The sequence below is a fragment of the Arachis hypogaea genome, chromosome 17 (genome assembly GCF_003086295.3).
Source record: "Arachis hypogaea cultivar Tifrunner chromosome 17, arahy.Tifrunner.gnm2.J5K5, whole genome shotgun sequence".
NCBI lineage: Eukaryota > Viridiplantae > Streptophyta > Magnoliopsida > Fabales > Fabaceae > Arachis > Arachis hypogaea.
In genome coordinates, this window is record NC_092052.1 from 75,754,831 (window position 1) to 75,772,599 (window position 17,769).

At 36.2% G+C, this 17,769-nt stretch overlaps 1 protein-coding gene across 1 annotated transcript; it reads right to left on the reverse strand.

Annotated features, from left to right (window-relative positions):
- Positions 1–4,188: 4,188 nt before the first annotated feature.
- LOC112765715 (ras-related protein RABA5b) lies at positions 4,189–7,512 on the reverse strand. The gene is made up of 2 exons (XM_025811578.3): positions 6,842–7,512; positions 4,189–4,844 (listed from the first exon to the last, which is right to left on the reverse strand). The coding sequence occupies exons 1-2, from the start codon at positions 7,173–7,175 to the stop codon at positions 4,531–4,533; spliced, it is 648 nt and encodes a 215-aa protein (XP_025667363.1). The 5' UTR covers positions 7,176–7,512; the 3' UTR covers positions 4,189–4,530.
- Positions 7,513–17,769: the final 10,257 nt, after the last annotated feature.

Consider the following 17,769-nt stretch of genomic DNA (forward strand, 5'->3'; position numbering starts at 1 on the left):
GCTCCTAAATTGACCCTTCTTTTATAATCCGGGATCTCATATCTTGTTTTCACACCTGTCTTCAAGTTGATCATTACAATCCCAATCGAGTGGCAAGCATTCCGAATTCTTATAAAGACACCCAAACATCTTTCTAGACCCATTTAATGTAGTACTACTCCAACCATGGGACCTAAGACTTGAAAGTTCAACCTTAATGAGCTTAACATTATTTTGCCAACCACTACACAACTCTCTTTTACTCTTCAATCCAAAAAGAGTTCTAAGTTGACCATTCGTTTCAAGCAAACCATATTCAAATGGGACAATAAAGCTAAGAGTTATGAATTTTTCCCACTCAAATAATATGATGGACGGTTGCTTAGTGAGAGAGGCTCCAACCGGCTTTGGTAAGGTGATTGTAACTCCCTTTTCCTCTTCTTGAATTACTTCCACCTCTTGACAAGCTTTCCCAATTTCAATTCCTTGTTCATGAACTTCTTCTACACATTCCTTATTGCTCAAGTCATGTGTTGGAGGTTGTGTATGGTCCTCCTTATCATCAATTTCGTAACATAATGAGGAAGGTTCGACAATCTCAAATAGCACATTGGTTGGTATGGAATCATCTTCAATGGTGGGGCTTGCTACTTGTTCAACTTCTTCCAATCTTTCATCATTCATAATATGCCTTGGAGGTTGCGTATTATCCTCCTCAACATCAATTTCAAGCTCAATGGAAGAAGGTTCCACAACCTTGGAATCCACCTTACACTCAACTTCTCCTAGATTTCTACCACTTCTTCCTTTTTAATGATTTTGGCTTTCTCCACTTGTTGCAAGACATACTCCATCTCCTTGTTCTCAAGTTGAGATTCTAGAATCTCCTTCATGCTCTGCTCTTCAGTTGATTTTCCACATTCATCTGTGGAAATATTTTGTTTGTGGCATGAATCACATGTGTCTAAATTACCTTTAATTTTGGCAAAGTTAGCCATGATAGCTTCATGCCTCTTTTGGGCTTGCTCTTGTTCCTTGAGAATCATGATTGCTTTAAGCGGATCCATCGCTTCCATGAGACGATCCATTGGCTCTTGTTTCACTTGGCTAACATAATTAGGATAATGTTACTCTTGGATCGACAGATATGGATATTCTTCCATGGAGGGTTGTTGTGGAAAGAAGAATTCATCATGTGGTTGAAAGTTCTCTTATATGAGAGGTGGTTCATCTTGGTGAGAGTATGGAGGTGGTGTATATAGAGGTAGTGGTTCTTGGGAGTGTTGATGTTAGAATTGTGGTGGCTCTAAGTATGGTTCATATGGCTCATATGGTTGTTGGTATGGTGGATATGAGTTAAGGTCATATGGAGGTGTTTGGTAGTATAGGGCTTGTGAATAAGGTTGAGAACAATGTTGAGGAGGGGGTTCATAGGCATATGGTGGGTGTGGTTGATAACCACAAAAAGAATCACCATAACCATTGGATTGGTATGCACCATGGGGTGGTTCATATTCATAGTATGCCGGAGGATGTTGTTGCCGTAAAGATTGTTCATATGCTTGAGACTCCTCACACCTTTAATTTTTTCATCCTTAAAAATGAGGCTGGATGCCTCTTAAAGAACACCACACACACACACACACACACACACACACACACACACACACACACACACACACATGTTGGGCTTGGGCCCAAGTTAGACCCGGTCCAACCCGTTAGTGTTTTAGGTCTATTTGGCCCAACTTTGGGCCAAAACCTTTAAGATTAGCATCCGATTTTCAATTCTAAATTATTTTTGCCTTTTTAAAATAATAAATTCAATTTTAAAAATCTTATTTTTCTTAATACGCGATATCGGTCAGACTAGAACCGGTACTGCCAGCTTAAGTACCGGAACGCGATTTTACAAAAACTTTTCATAAAAGATACATTTTCCCACTCAGAAAAATCTATTGAATTCAAATTTTACCTTTTTATTTTCAAAATATTATTTTTATATTTTTGAACCTATTCTGGGCAGTTAAATTATTATTTTATTAAAACAGTTATTCCGGTTCTTACAAATTGTGTAGATATACAGGGACTAGGAGGAGTCATACAATAATGTGTCAAAGCTGCTACAAGCACTATAGAGTTATTGTCTTGGAACAATATGTGAGGCCTTACCTTACTATGAAGGATACCTTATGGTCCATGACTGTAGCATGTTCGACAAAGTATTCTGCGCGTTTCCGTCTTGTATCGAGGCTTTCAAGCATTGCAAGCCATTTGTTTTTGTCGATGGCATGCATTTATATGGCAAATATAGTAGTGTATTGCTTATTGCAGTGGCACAAGACGGCAACAACAATATCCTTCCTGTTACTTTTTGCAATTGTAGAGTTTGAAAGTACAGAGTCATGGTCTTTCTTCCTGACAAATTTGAGACGACATGTCACCCCACAAGAAGGCCTGTTGATTATATCTGATAGATCCCAAGCGATCAAGGCTGCACTGAGGGCCGATAATAGTGGTTGGCATCCTCCCAGGGCGTTCTATGCTTTTTGTGTTAGACAGAAGGCCGCAAACTTCATGTTTTGTTTCATGTCCGCCGAGGGCAAGCCATACCTCATAAACACTGCTTATAGTCCAAGCAAGGTTAGGTACGAGTGGTACATAGATGCCTTGAGAGGTTTGTCGCAAGAGATGGCAGACTGGGCTGGTAGGTTCAACAAAAAAATATGGCTACAACACTGTGACGGCGGTCGCCGGTTTGGTCACATGACAACGAATCTCTCGGAGTGCATCCATACAGTGCTTAAGGGTACACGGTGCTTGCCGATTTCTTCCATCATACGATGCACTCTCGTGAGGCTGCAAAAGTTGTTCGTCACGAAGAGCGGGGAGGCACAGGCACAACTGGCGGCTGAAAATCGTTTCTCCCAACGGCTAATGGCTGCCATTGAAAAGAACAGAGAGAGCATCCCAAAGATGCGTGTTACTCACTGTGACAGACGGGCTTCAGTGTTTGTTGTTGAGGAGTTAGACCCTTTCGAGGGTTGGTCTCAAGGTTCATTCCGTGTTCGGTCACAGCGGGGACGTGTAACTGTGGTCATTTTCAATCTCTCCATTTTCCATGTCGTCATGCGCTTGCCGCTTGTGCTGCCGCAAGCATTGAATAGGCTCCATATGTTCATCCGCTGCAGAAGTTTACACAAATCTCGTTTATAGTGTAAACGAGATATACACGTGTCATTCAGTTTGTCTTATATATGTGTAACTGTAAACGAGATAAGACATACTACATATTTTTGTAATTATTTTACAAATTATTTATTTTAATAAATAAAATATATTTTTTTAATTATTTAAAAGAATCCATATATGTAGTGGTGATGGTAATAGTGATCAGAAGAAGAAGAAAGTCACGATGGTGGTACTAATGGCTGGAGTGGTGGTTGCAGTATTGATGATGATGATGATAATGATGATGGAAGGAGAAAGGTGAATTAGAGATGGTGTGATGATGATGAAAATGATATTATATTAAATAAGATAAAATTGATAAAAATATTTTGACTTAATAATTGATTGTTATAAAATTAATGATAGAGATAAAATTAAAATATATTCTAAATATTAAGGACAAAATTAAATTGAATTAATTATTAAAAGATATTTTTAAATTTTTTTTAAAAACGTTTAAAAAAATATCTTTTACCGAAAAAAAAAAAAAGAAATATGCCACCAATGAAGTAACTTAAAATCTAAATAAATGAGATGTTTTGAGGATGTGCATATAATTTGGAGACTCTCATAGGATGTAATAGATGGAAGTAGGTGAGAGAGTTTAAGACTAAAGAGATTTCATATTAAAGTTTATAACAATAGAAAAATATTTGTAACTTGTAAGGAGAAAAGTGAATGCTAATCCTTCGCTCTTGTCTTTACCTATGCCCTTTTAAAGTGATTCTTAAAGAACATATAAAGGATGATTCCTATGGTAAAAATGGAATTTATCTTCACATGAAATCAAAACTATGTAGAGAAGACATATAAATCCGTAAATCATGAAAAAAAAAATACTATAAGCAATTAAGCACTAGTTTATTGTTTATTTTTTTAATATATTTTTTTATTTTTTGTATGAAAGTAATTGACAAAAAATGAAAAAAATAAAATATTTATTTTTTATACCATAATTAAAAAGTGTACAAAAAAATATTAAAAAATATACAAATATCATTTCTCAAAAATAATTTGGTTACATATCTTACTAGCTACTAAGAAGAACACATGCAAAGACCTGATGACCTAAAATACCGAAAGTGCCAAGAAGAGAGAGTTGAAACACACTAATACAGTAATACTAACTAAACAAAATACATGCAAAAGAGTATATAATTTCGCGGTTTCGTTTTCCTTCCACGAAGGGATAAGGGTATGGGACCTCAAGAACCTAAATGACAAAACGGTAGGGAACAATAACCATGTTAAAAGCAGGGAAACTGTCCCAAGAAAATAACTATTGAAATTCCAAACAAGTTTCAAGATCCAAGCTCATCATCAAGAACAACAAGAAAAATTGAACTGATGTTGCTTTGATCCCGCTCCATTGACAAGGCTTACTCGATTCGCAGACAATTCAGCCTTGTGAGAATCAGAACTTAGGACTTTGCGGCTGATGTTGTCGTAAATCTCACGGATAACAGTCTCAAAAGCTATTTGGACATTAGTAGTGTCGAGTGCTGAAGTCTCCATGAAGAACAAACCTTCTGCTTCTGCAAGGTTTTTTCCCTCCTCTACGCTAACCTCCCTGATATTCTCCAAATCACACTTGTTTCCCACCAACATGGTTGCCACAGTGCCATCATTTTGAGCTGCGGTTTATGCAAGAATTAAATTATATTAAAATAAAATACAAACCACTCACGAGAACTAAGAACCTTCAGTCATGTCACGGATCATATGGGAAACATAAAAGATGCAAGATTTGGACTGACCCCACCACCATACTCAATCGAATTTAAGCTAGTTTTATATTATAATAAATTAAACTGATATAATTTACCCGCAAAAAACTAAAAATAATAAATAGCTAATATGCAAAATTCGATGCTCGGGTAAATCTGCATATAATACGACAGGTGTCATTATACCAGCAAACTATAACAGAAATTTATTTAATTAGTTCATCCAATCCAGTTTAAACAATTTATTTAGTGAAAAGTAATTAATCTTGATAAACAGATATCGAGTTCCCTATAAACACTTAGATTTGTGAATATGTTACAAATCTCTAATTTTCCATTATATTCGTTTGTTATTGCAGAAAAAGGTCCTGACGATGGAATGGGTTGCATAATTTAGGCCACCAATTGAGAATTTCTGATTCAAAGCCTAGCGGAAATAAAACAAGATATCCATTAATTAATTCATCAACTTAATGATATGTTAAGATTCCTACTTACAAATGTCAAATACTGATATTATTAGTGCATAATCCACACCAATGGCAAGGATAGAATATCCATATTCTACCACTGCAAATAAATCAATCTTCAGGCATATATTTGGCACATCATTTACCAAGCTGCACGCACAATCATTCAATCAATTCGATACCCTTCACCAACTTTTCTTCCAGAAGAGCCTCAACATAATTGATACCTCCCACGCCCATACAAACTCAATGAACACTGATTCAAACTTAAAACTATCCAATCCTTAGTTCCTCTACCTCATCTTCCCATTTTTCCAATAAAGGAACCATATCAAGTACACATGTAGCACCAACTATACTACTAGCCACTAATTGCTAAAGAAAAAAAGGCAGCAAAGAAATATAGAAACCCTACTCTTATCCTTCTCCTTCCTAATCCTAATCCTAAACAATTCTTCCTTTTAACAAAACCCCACCATGTAAATTAAACACACTAAATAGAAGCCCACAATACACAACATCAGTTACTAGCAGCATAATACATAGAAATTAAAAGAAATAAATTATTCTCTTAACCTTTATAGTTTTACCGAATTCATAATTAAACTCCTATAGCTTAAAAGCTTCTAATTGGGTTACTATACCATTTTGAATTTTGTGATTAGGTCCTTGTCATGCCAAAAACATTAGAGCTAACAAAAGTGTGAGTATCTCCAATTTGGAGAGGATCATTCGGTTAACTTTTTAATGTTTTTTTGCACCACATGAATCTAATTACAAAATTAAAAAAATATAAGAATATAATTGGGGACTTTCTAAACTATAAAAACTTAATTACAAATTGAATAAAAGAGAACTCCAGAAATTATTTTTAATATGGAAATAGAGATGGTATTTTGGTTAAATATTGATATTTGAAATGTATTACAGTATTGTGGAAATCATTCAACACGCCCCACGTATTTCAATACGCCCCACGTGTTGGCTAATATGTTGTCACATGTCCAACACACCTCCACGTGTTGGCCAGGATGCTGTCACGTTTCCATCACGCCCCTTGCGTGTTACCCTTCTACCTGACACCTCCATCTATGCGTAAATACACTAGGTTCACCCATTCCGAGCCAATACACCACCCTAAACCCCATAACCAAATTTTTGAGCCAGAGAACTCGAGAAAGTAATTTAACCATAAAAAAAAAAAAAAACAAAAGCCCAGCATATCACGTCACAAAGAAATTCTTCGGTCTTAGAGTACATTTAAGTATTTAGCACATGTTCAATAAGCATTAAGAAGTTAGAACCACTCCTTTATTTTTAACATTGTAAATTAAAACATAGAGTAAACATTTGTTAAGCACGTATGAAATATATGTTCTAAGATGATGCAAGAATACCAAAAAATAAAAGAAAAGAAGGGGAATGAGGACTAACTAGCAAGCTCTTCAAGCCACCTCTTGATGCCGTCAAAGGTGCTCCGGCGACTGATATCATAGACAACGAGAGCACCAACGGCTCCCCTGTAGTATGCAGAGGTAACGGCCCTGAAGCGTTCTTGGCCCGCGGTGTCCCAGATCTGCGCCTTCACCTCCTTCCCCTCGATTTCTACCACCTGTGTTTGGAACTCAACACCAATCGTGGCCTTCGAGTTCGTGTCGAATTCGTTCCTCGCAAACCTCGAAAGCAGGTTCGACTTCCCCACCGCCGAGTCCCCTATTAGGACTATCTTGAACAGGTACTCCTCCCCAACATCTCCATCTTCTTCCATTCTTGCTGCTTCAAAAGAAAGAAAAGAAGATTTCTGTATCTCTGTGTATTTCAATTGAGTAGTTGTGTTGTGGTGGTGGCGAGAGTAATGTAGTTATGTACTTAAGCTATGGTTTATTATTTTTTTTTTCCGTTTCCCTGCTATTGTAAGGTTTTTACTTTTTACTACAGCTTTTTGGGCATGCCCGCGTGATTGGAGGCGGGATTTTTGTGAACCTTTTTCAGTGGGTTTTTTTATGGCACCTCGCCACTTCGTGCCTGCTTCTCTGAAATGTGCTTGACGTGCTACTTTTTATTATTATTGTTATTGGAGAAAAAGATAAATTGATACTTTTTTTTTTTGTCTCATTTTAGTTTTTGATAATTTAAAAATATATTTAAATTTTTTATTTTTTTTAAATTTGAACATATCCACTTGACAGATTTTCTCTAAAGGCTAATGGCACTGCCTGGAGAGAAAGCATATATTTGAATTTAATTTGTCCAATTTTAAAAACTTTTTACGTATGTATTCGCATTAACTAGGTCAGTACAACGGGAGTCATGCTTGATTTTTTTGTTGAATCTGATAGACCCAAATGAACATAAGCGACCAATATGTTCAAATTTTTAAAAAGTCAAAAACTTGAGTGTATTTTCAAATTCTCAAAGACTTAAATGTCTGTAGATCATAAGATCAATAATCTATTTGTCCTTTTCTCTTATTATTATCGTTATATTTTAGTGGTGTCAATATGTTTGGTTCTATAAAGTTTAGGCTCTGTTTTATAGGAGGTTAGGTAATTAATAGGGCTAAATTTTAAAAAAGTCTACAGGCCAAAAGTCTTAGGGCTAACCCATATCTACCAAATCTTTTTTTTAACCTTACTTTTTCAATAAAGTTATTAAAAGTTATTGGCTTCTTTTATCGGTTATCATTTTTTATATATAAAAAATGACAAAATTGAAAAATAGATATCGAAATATATATAAAAAAAATGTTTTTAAATCACTATTTTGCTTTTTTTTAAAAGTGCTATAATTTTGTATTAATACCAAGCACCAAAACCACCTCCATGAACAAAAATAAAATGATTCATCTTGAGATCATCAATATTTATACCCTATCAAATTGATAAGAAAAGAAGAGCTCTTATTATTTGAGTTCTAAGAAAAATAAGAACTAAATAATCATAGTTTGCTCTAATAGCAATATACCAACTTTTGCAATAGATAAAAAGTAAATAAGTGAATAAACACATTTAACCGAATCTGAATCAAGAAGCTAAAAATTCTTAATACATTTTTTTTTGTTTGAAAATGACACTACATAGTCATTGTATTCTCAATACTTAAATTCTGAATGTCAATTATTATTTTAAAAGTCATATCTTTGTTACCGTAATATTTCAATTTTGTAATAAGAAAGAGCCAAAACAAGGTTACCTTCAAAATTATACACAATTTACAGTAGAAAACACTTGAAAGGTCATCAAACCTCACATCCTCAATTCAATGAATGAAAGGCAACATATTTGAATAATTGAATTATTAATAATTGATAAAATAGATAAAATAAATAACAGAAGCTTAATCATGATTCATGTTACTGATTTTGTTAATAATTAACTGCTAACTCAGATAAAACTTATGCATTAACAAACCCAACCCACAAATAAAATAATTTCATAAGGGATCAATTCAAAACACATTGCAAATAATCACACGTTCCCAGTGCAAATTCTTGTGAAAGGAATTCAACAAAATTCAAATTCAAATATAAGAAAATTCAAACACCACAATTGAACCCATTTTTAAAATCAAGTAGAAATAAACAAATTAGAAAGGCAAAAACTCTAAGAGAGGGAGAGAAGAAGAAGAAAGTCACCTATGAGGCTCTGAAGCAGAAACACACACTCTTTAAAGTAGAAATAAGCTAAATCGCTGATAGGAGGACGAGCACCGCATCACGGGATCAGGGGAAGGAAAAGCACCGCGTCAGGAAGGAGGAGGATCACCATGTCACGGTGTCAGGGAGGAAGAGGAGCACAAAGGAGGATCACTGCGTCATGGCATCAGGGAACAAGAAGAGAATCGCATCAGGGAGGAGGAGTAGCACCGCGCAGGACATCAGGGAGGTGGAGCGCACCGCATTCGTCTTCACTCTTCAGCAGGTTTCACATTTCAATGCAGGTCTTACCATCTCAGGGTCAGGGAGGAGGAGGTCACCAATTTGATTCTAGGATTTTTAGGCTGGGTTTGTTCACAGAGACAAGACACTGAGACAGGAACATAGAGACATAAAATCGTGTTTGGCAAAGGAGACATAGATAGAGAAAATGTGTCCAGAGACATTGAATTAGTGTATTTTGTGTCCATCCTAACAGGAACGACACGGGAACACTTAGAAAGGACACAACTTATTTTTCATTTTTTCTTTCATCATTCTTGTTAATTTTTCATAATTATATTTTTTTATTATTATATCTTTCATCTCAAATTTTTTAAATGAAAAAAAATAAGAATAAATTGGATTTTCATAATTTGTTCTAGTTTATCACCAAACAAAATACAAAAAAACAAAATTTTGTGTCTCTATCCCTTATGTTTTGTTCTCAGTGTCTTGTCCTGTCATGTTCTCAGAAACAAATGCAGCCTTAGGGCTTGTAAGGCCAGCCCTATTTTAATTATTTTTTAGGGGTGCTTAATTAGAGTCAGGGCTTTGATGCGTGAGCATCTTATACCCTTTTTCTTATAATTTTTAGTTAGATTTTATTTAGTTTTACTTAATTTTAGTGCAAAATCCTCTTTATATGCTACTTTGAGATATTTTAGTGTTTTTATGAATTCAGGTGAAATTTGGAGCAGTTTGGCAGAGTTTGGAGTAAAAACAGAAAAGCTAGCAACCCCCCAGGGCGCTAAACGCCAAGCTAGCGTTTAGCGCCAACAGCATGTGTGAAGGTGCTCCCCTTAAGGTGTTAAACTCTCAATTTGACATTTAATGCTAGCAAGTTGAATTTGAATGTGAAGGCCACTCTTGAAGCATTTCTAGTGGATCTAGCATTTGGTATTAGTTATATTTTATTTTCTTTTTGTAATTTTTATTTACAAACAATATCTTTTAGTTTTAGGAATTATTATTATATTTTATTTTTCGTATCAAATTAGGTTGGTATAAAAGCAAAAAAGATCTCTTGTATTCGGATCTTCGCACCTTTCCGCACATTTTTAGAACCCTAGTTTCTTTGTAAGTCATGAGCAACTAAACCTCTTGGTTAAGGTTAGGAGCTCTGTTTATTTCTATGGATTAGAACTATTGCTTTTCTATTTTAAGTTATGCATTGTTTCAATTTCAATGATTATTTTCGTTCTTAATCTTATAGATAAGTGTGTTCAAGGATCAATCAGAGCTTCAAGATATAAAGAGAATCTATAATGTCATCCGAGTTCTAGTTTTGAAGGATACTAATATTTCTGAGCTTCAAAGGATAGTGAAATGCCAAACTGATAAACCACTATTTTATGGTTTATTTTTTATTGAATTGAGTAGATTTTATCAACTATTCACACACTTATCCATGTAAATTGCATGTTTTTAAGTTTCCTTCCTAATTTCATGCTATGATTGAAAACATGCTTCTTTGCCCTTAAAATTGCTAATTTTTAATCCTCTTTTATTACCATCGATGCCGTGATACGTGCGTTAAGTGATTTCAGGTTTTCTAGGGTAGGAATGACTTAGAGGATGGAAAGGAAGCATGCAAAAATATAAGGAACACAAGAAATTGAAGTTTTGAGAAGCTGGCCTTGACGCGCACGTGTGGATGATGCGTACGCGTGACCGGTGCAGCAGGCAAGTGACGCGTACGCGTGGATGACGCGTACGCGTGACCAGGGATTCGTTCAGCGACACGTACGCGTGGATGACGCGTACGCGTGACGAGCGTTACGTGCTTCAATTACGAGAAAATGCCGGTGGCAATTTTTGGGCTGCTTTTGACCCAGTTTCAGGCCCGAAAATATAGATTAGAGGCGGCAGAGTGAAGCTGGAAGAGGGATTGATTCACTTTTCATTCACACATTAGGTTTTAGATGTAGAATTCTAGAGAGAGAGGCTCTCTTACTTTAATTTAGTTTTCTTCTTAGGTTTAGGTTTCAATCTTATTTTAATTTAGTTTTCTCTTACTTTTATTTGTTTTAGCACTTTAGTTATCTACTTCCCTTATTGATTCTTTTATTTTGCTAATTTAGTTTATGAGTTAATGTGTTACTCTCAATTTTCATTAATTCAATTTATGTTTCATGTTTCTTATTGTTCAATTGCTTTGTTATTGTTATTTCTTTGCTTTGGTTAGTCTTCGAATTTCCTATGTCTTCTCAATTTTCTTTGTTTTTATTTTATGCCTTCCAAGTATTTGATAAAATACTTGGGTGAATTTTAATTTAGATTTTTATGTTCTTGACTTAGATTGATTAATTAGAGACTCTTGAGTTGTCAAAATTCTTTTTTTTGATTTGTGATTGAAAGTTGCTAGTTGGCTTGAGCATCACTAAATCTAGTCTTTGATTAGGACTTGTGAACTTAAGTCGATTTTGCTCGCTTGACTTTTCTTCATTTGTTAGAGGATAACTAAGTGAAAGCAATTTACATTTATCATCACAATTGACGATGATAATGAGGATAGGACTTCTAATTCTCTTTCCTTGCTAAGAGCTTTCTTAGTTATTAGTTTATTTTCTTGCCATTTTACTTTCTTGTTTCTTATTACAAAACTCAAAAATATACTTTTTCATAGCCAATAATAAACATACTTCCCTGCAATTCCTTGAGAGTCGACCCGAGGTTTAAATACTTTGGTTGATTTTATTGGGTTTGCTTAAGTGACAAACAATCTAAATTTTGATTGAGGTTTAATTGTTGGTTTAGAACTATACTTGCAATGCGATATTTTTGTGAAAATCTTTACCGACATTTTTCTTCCGTCAAGTTTTTAGCCGAGGTGTATGCGTGATTAAGCCATTTTCCAATGACGCGTACGCGTGACTGATACGTACGCGTGACCTTGTGTAGAGCCACCGACGCGTATGCGTGGCTGATGCATACACGTGACGAACGTCACGTGCTCCAATTAACAGAACTCGCTAGGGGCAATTTCTGGGCTGATTTGGACCCAGTTTCAAGCCCAAAAGTGCAAACTAAAGGCTGGGATAGAGCTGAGACTGAAGACACTTCATTTTTTGCTTTTAGTTTTTGATTAGTTTTGAATTCTAGTGAGAAAAACTCCTACTTCTCTCTAGGGTTTTGGCATTCTTATTTTTATTTCGAATTGGATCTTGGGAGAGCTGTTGCTACCTTCATTCCTCGTCATTTTATTTCTAGTTTTTTCTTTAATTACCTGAATACTCTTTTTCATTTGGTTATTGAATTCATGTTTGGATCTTGTTTCTCTTGAATTTTATTAATGCATATTTTTATGTTTATTTTTATTGCTTGTTTGATCATTGTTAATTATTGTTAGTGCTAATTTCGATTTAATTAATTTCTGATAATTATCATGTCTTTTATTTACACCCACCATGTATTTCTGAAAATGACATTCATGATAATGGAGTAAAATTTCCAACTTGGTTGGGGGTTGAGTAATTGAAACTCCTTGAGTTGTTATATCCAAGTATTAATCTGTAATTGAAAATTGTTGTCTAGCTCAAATCTCACCAACTTTAGTCCTTCCCCATGAAGTGACTAGGACTTGTGAGCTAGAGTTAGTGACGCCCACTTGACTTTCCTTCAATTGCTAGAGGATAACTAAGTGGGAGCAATGAACCTTTATCATTACACATGGGAAAGACAACAAGGATAGAAATTCCAATTCTCTCCCCTAACCAAGGCCTTTTATTTTGATTAATTATCAACTCTTACTAGTTATCCATTGCTTTAATTTCTAGCTATTTATTTTTCCGTTCTCAATTTTCAAAAATATTCAGGAAAATCCTTACCAATAATTTGCATCATGGGTCAACTCTTAGGGAAACGACCCAGGATTCTACTCCCGGTTATTTATTATTAATTTTGACAGATTCAAAATTGATAGTGAAAATTTTGTCGGTTAAGGATGTACTTGCAACGCTGTTTTAGAAAATACTTTTCAGAAATTCTTAACCGGCATTTATCCGTCCATCACAAACCTATTCAAAATTGGAGTGTCATTAGCCCCACTCAGTAGTTAGACATGAGCATAAATGAACACTCAAGTCTTGGGCATTTTCTTTTCTTGGTCTTATATTATTTTGGTTGCTTGAGGACAAGCAACACTTTAAGTTTGGTGTTGTGATGCGTGAGCATGTTGTACCATTTTTCTTATCATTTTCTAGTTGTTTTTAGTTAGATTTTATTTAGTTTTACTTAATTTTAGTACAAAAATTCTCTTTGGATGCTACTTTGATTTATTTTAGTGTTTTTATGAATTCAGGTGAAATTTGGAGCAGTTTGGTAGAGTTTAGAGCTAAAAATAGAAAAGCTGGCAGCCCCCCAGGGCACTAAATGCCCAGCCAACATTTAGCGCCAGTAGCATGTGCGAAAGTGCTCCCCTTAGGGCGTAAAACAAGTTGAATTCGAACGTGAATGCCCACTCTTGGAGCATCTCTAGTGGATTTTAGCATTTGGTACTAGTTATATTTTATTTTATTTTTTTTTTGTAATTTTTATTTACAAGCAATATCTTTTAGTTTTAAGAATTATTATTTTATTTTATTTTCTGTATCAAATTAGGTTAGTATAAAAAGGAAAAAGATCTCTTGTATTCGGATCTTCGCACCTTTCCGCACATTTTCAAAACCCTAGTTTCTCTGTAAGTCATGAGCAACTAAACCTCTTGGTTAAGGTTAGGAGCTCTGTTTACTTCTATGGATTAGAACTATGGCTTTTCTATTTTAATTTATGCATTGATTCGATTTCAAAGATTGTTTGCATTCTTAATCTTATGAATTTGGGTGGAACGAGGGTGTGACCTTTATTCTACATGAGTTCTTATGAATCTCGAGAGAGTTATCTCGGTTGAATTACAGCTTGAAAACAAATTCCTCCTAAATTGCTAATTACATGAACTAATTGGGATATGTGACATATAATCCTGTTAGTTTTAGGTAATTAGGGTTTCTGTGGCTATAAACTAATTTTTGAACTTAACCCTCTAATCGGAATTAAGTGACCACGAGAGTGGCGGTTAATGAAGGTTAGAGGAGGCTAAATCACTAAGAGATTAGGGTTTAGACATTTACAGTTTGCCATGAAATGAATCATGCATTGTTAAAATAGTTGGTAAGAACTTTTAATCCGGAAAAGTAAACATCTCCAAAGCCTGAACTGTTTTCTCATACTGTTTTTACACCAAACCCTGTATTTGCTCTCTTTATTTGTTTATTTATTGTTTTATGCGAATTTCAACCATCAAAACCCTTTTGTTTCTATTCGCCTAACTAAGTCCAACTAGATAACCATTGTTGTTCAGTACGAAAATCCTCATGGGATCGACCCTCACTCACCTGAGGTATTACTTGGATGACCCGGTGCACTTGCCGGTTAAGCTGTGGGAATCTCGAATTCCCGCACCAGGCATACAGAATGTGATTTTGTAATTTTTGGGGTTGTGGGCTGAAATTATTTTGAAGGGTTTAGGGGCAACCCTAGGGTCTTGTGCTCAATTGACATTACTACTATTTCCAGATAATACCGTTGGCTTGTTACCTGAGTAGGGTTAATAAGTTAGAAGGTTACCAAGGGCAGCGTGCACATGTGCGTGATTGTTAGAGACATAATAATAAACTACCATTTGTACGCATGAAATTTGTGAATGCTTACAAAAATATTCATCAAACAAAGAAACTAACGTTGTATCCATGAAAGATGGGTTCTGTTACGGACCCGGTTCTCGGGTCCCCCAACTCAGAGCAACTTCCGACCCGAATACCTGGGCCCCGATCCCCCTCGTGGTCCAAACTGTCCCTGCAATTCCCAACCAATATTCAAAATCAAATACCCCCTTATCTTCATAGATAAGATAGTATAACTATCCTGAGCTATATAAAGGGGAGCCAGAGGCCCCCAGGTATGTTACTCATTCCACACACCTTACACCTTTCAGATCCATTCTGACTTGGACGTTAGAGTGTTTTTGCAGGTACCGCTCCCCGCCGCTCCAATTAGATCATCCGACAACCACCTTGACTCGTAAGTTCCCGATCCATCTCACTACCCGTACTAGAGACTTCTAGTACATTGGCGCCGTCTGTGGGGACTGCCAAGTCGTGGCGGCATGATGGAGAATCTCGAGGAGCAATCCTCAAGCCATCACCATGACTCAAACTCGCGAAGCCTAACACCCAAACTTAGGGATAACATTCCTCTCACCCATGGGAGGATAACAAGCACCGTGCACCGCCAACCAATCCCGGTCCAGAGGGAACAAAAGGAGGACAATCGGCAGCCCGTTGAAGGCTGAGCACCTCGAGGGCCGAGTCACATCCAAGTAGCAATATCACCCGAAACACGCAAGTCAAGCAACCTCTAGAAACGACAGGTCACCTGAAGAACAACACGGGAAACGACGTAACCACAACGTCTCCAGAGATCCGGAACGCCAATGCGACGAGGACGACCGAAGACACTGCTGGGATGTCAAGCGAACACGAAGCAAGCATGTGATAATAGGAGCCACCTCATTCATCGAGAAAATTCTGAAAGCCAAACTCCCAAAAGGTTTAACAAACCCACTAACATGAAGTATGACGGCACCAAAGATCCCCAGGAATACTGATGCATGAGCATCTTCCTTATCTTTTCTTAGTGAATTTGCATATGAAATTGTTGAATTATATCAAGATTTGGGTGTTTTAAGCCACCATGAATGCTACTTTGAGTTGTTGTGCAATTTGATTTATTATAGGTAGTGATGCACATAAACTAGTTATGCTACGATTTAGGAAATTGCACGATCGGCAAAATTCCTTCCGGCAAGTGCACCGGTTATCGTCAAGTAAAAACTCACAATAGAGTGAGGTCGAATCCCACAAGGATTGGTTGAGTGAGCAATTCGGATTAGAAGTGTGTTCTAGTTGAGCGAAATCAAGATTGAGATGAGAATTGCGGAATGTAAAATTGGCGGGAAAAGTAAATGACAAGAAATTGAAATGGCGGAATCTTAAATTGCAATGAATTAAAGAGCAGAAACTAAATTGCTGAAATTAAAAGGGAATGGGGGTGTTGCATGAATTGAGTTGCAGAATGTAAAGAGAAAGTGGAAATCAGAAATGGGGAATTCATTGGGTTATAGGAGATATTGAGATCTCCGAATCAAAACATGTTTATCTCTTCCTCAACCAATGCGTTCATTGAATTTTGCTTGGCAATCTTATATGATTGGATCCCAATCCCTTGGCTCACCAATTCTCTCTAAAAACAAACAAATTCCCAATCCCTTGGTTTAAATGTTCATAAGAAGAGATGATGCTTGATCACTGATTATACCACACAATTTCATGAACCACAATTTGGTAGGATTACATGTCACAATATCCATCCAAACCCCAATCCAATTCACTGTGAGAAAGCTTCTCTAGCATGAATCCTCCATTCCTTTCCCAAGGCTCCGAAGGATTCCAAGTATGGGTAGTTTCTTTCCCAAGACAACTACTCAATGGAATTAGATCGAGAAGCTTTCTAACAAAATTCAAGAGAAAAGATTGAAGAAGAAGATAAACTATTATTGATTCATTGAATTACAATAGAGCTCCCTAACCCAATGAAAGGGGGTTTAGTGAATCATAGCTCTGAATTCAATTACAAAGAAAAGGAAAACTAGCTAAAAGTGAAAGTAAAAGTCCCCATCAGGGGCTGGATTCCCCTTCAATCCCCCCCTCTCTAAATGCAGAAACTAAGGCCTTTAAATAGGCTCCCTAAATTACAAAATGAAAATGAAATTCAAAGCAAATTACAATCAAATGAAAATAAACTATTCTAGATGATTCTTGTGGCCTTGATTTGGTGTTGTTGATGGGCCTTGCTTGCTTGAAGGGCTGAGTGACATAATTGATCCAAAAAGGATAATGATCCATTAAACTACACTCAAATGTTGCACCCCCTTTCTTGAGTCGTCACTTTGTTCTCTTGTCAACCTTGCCAATTTGATGCCAAATATAGACTATTATACCTCGTTGGAAAGCTATGGATGTCAGCTTTCTAACGCAACTGGAAGCACCTCAATTGGATCTCTACAACTCGAGTTATACTCCATGGAAGGTGAAGAGGTCAGCTGGCCTGATTGCATGTTGGTACTATGCTCTTCTATGCACATTACGGGGCTGTTTTCTCCCTCAATTTTTAGTATCCACCATGCATGCCATATATGCTTGGAAAGCTCTAGATGTCTTCTTTCCAATGCATTTTGAATCACCTCATTTGGAGTTTTGTAGCTCAAGTTATTTATGTTTGAAGAAGGCATGGTCAAGCTGTTCCATATAACACGTTTAAGCTTCAGTTTAAGGTTAAACTGAAGCTTAAACGTGGATAAAGGAAGGGCAGCCCTGGAGGTCGAACACGTTTAACCTCCAGTTTGAGGTCA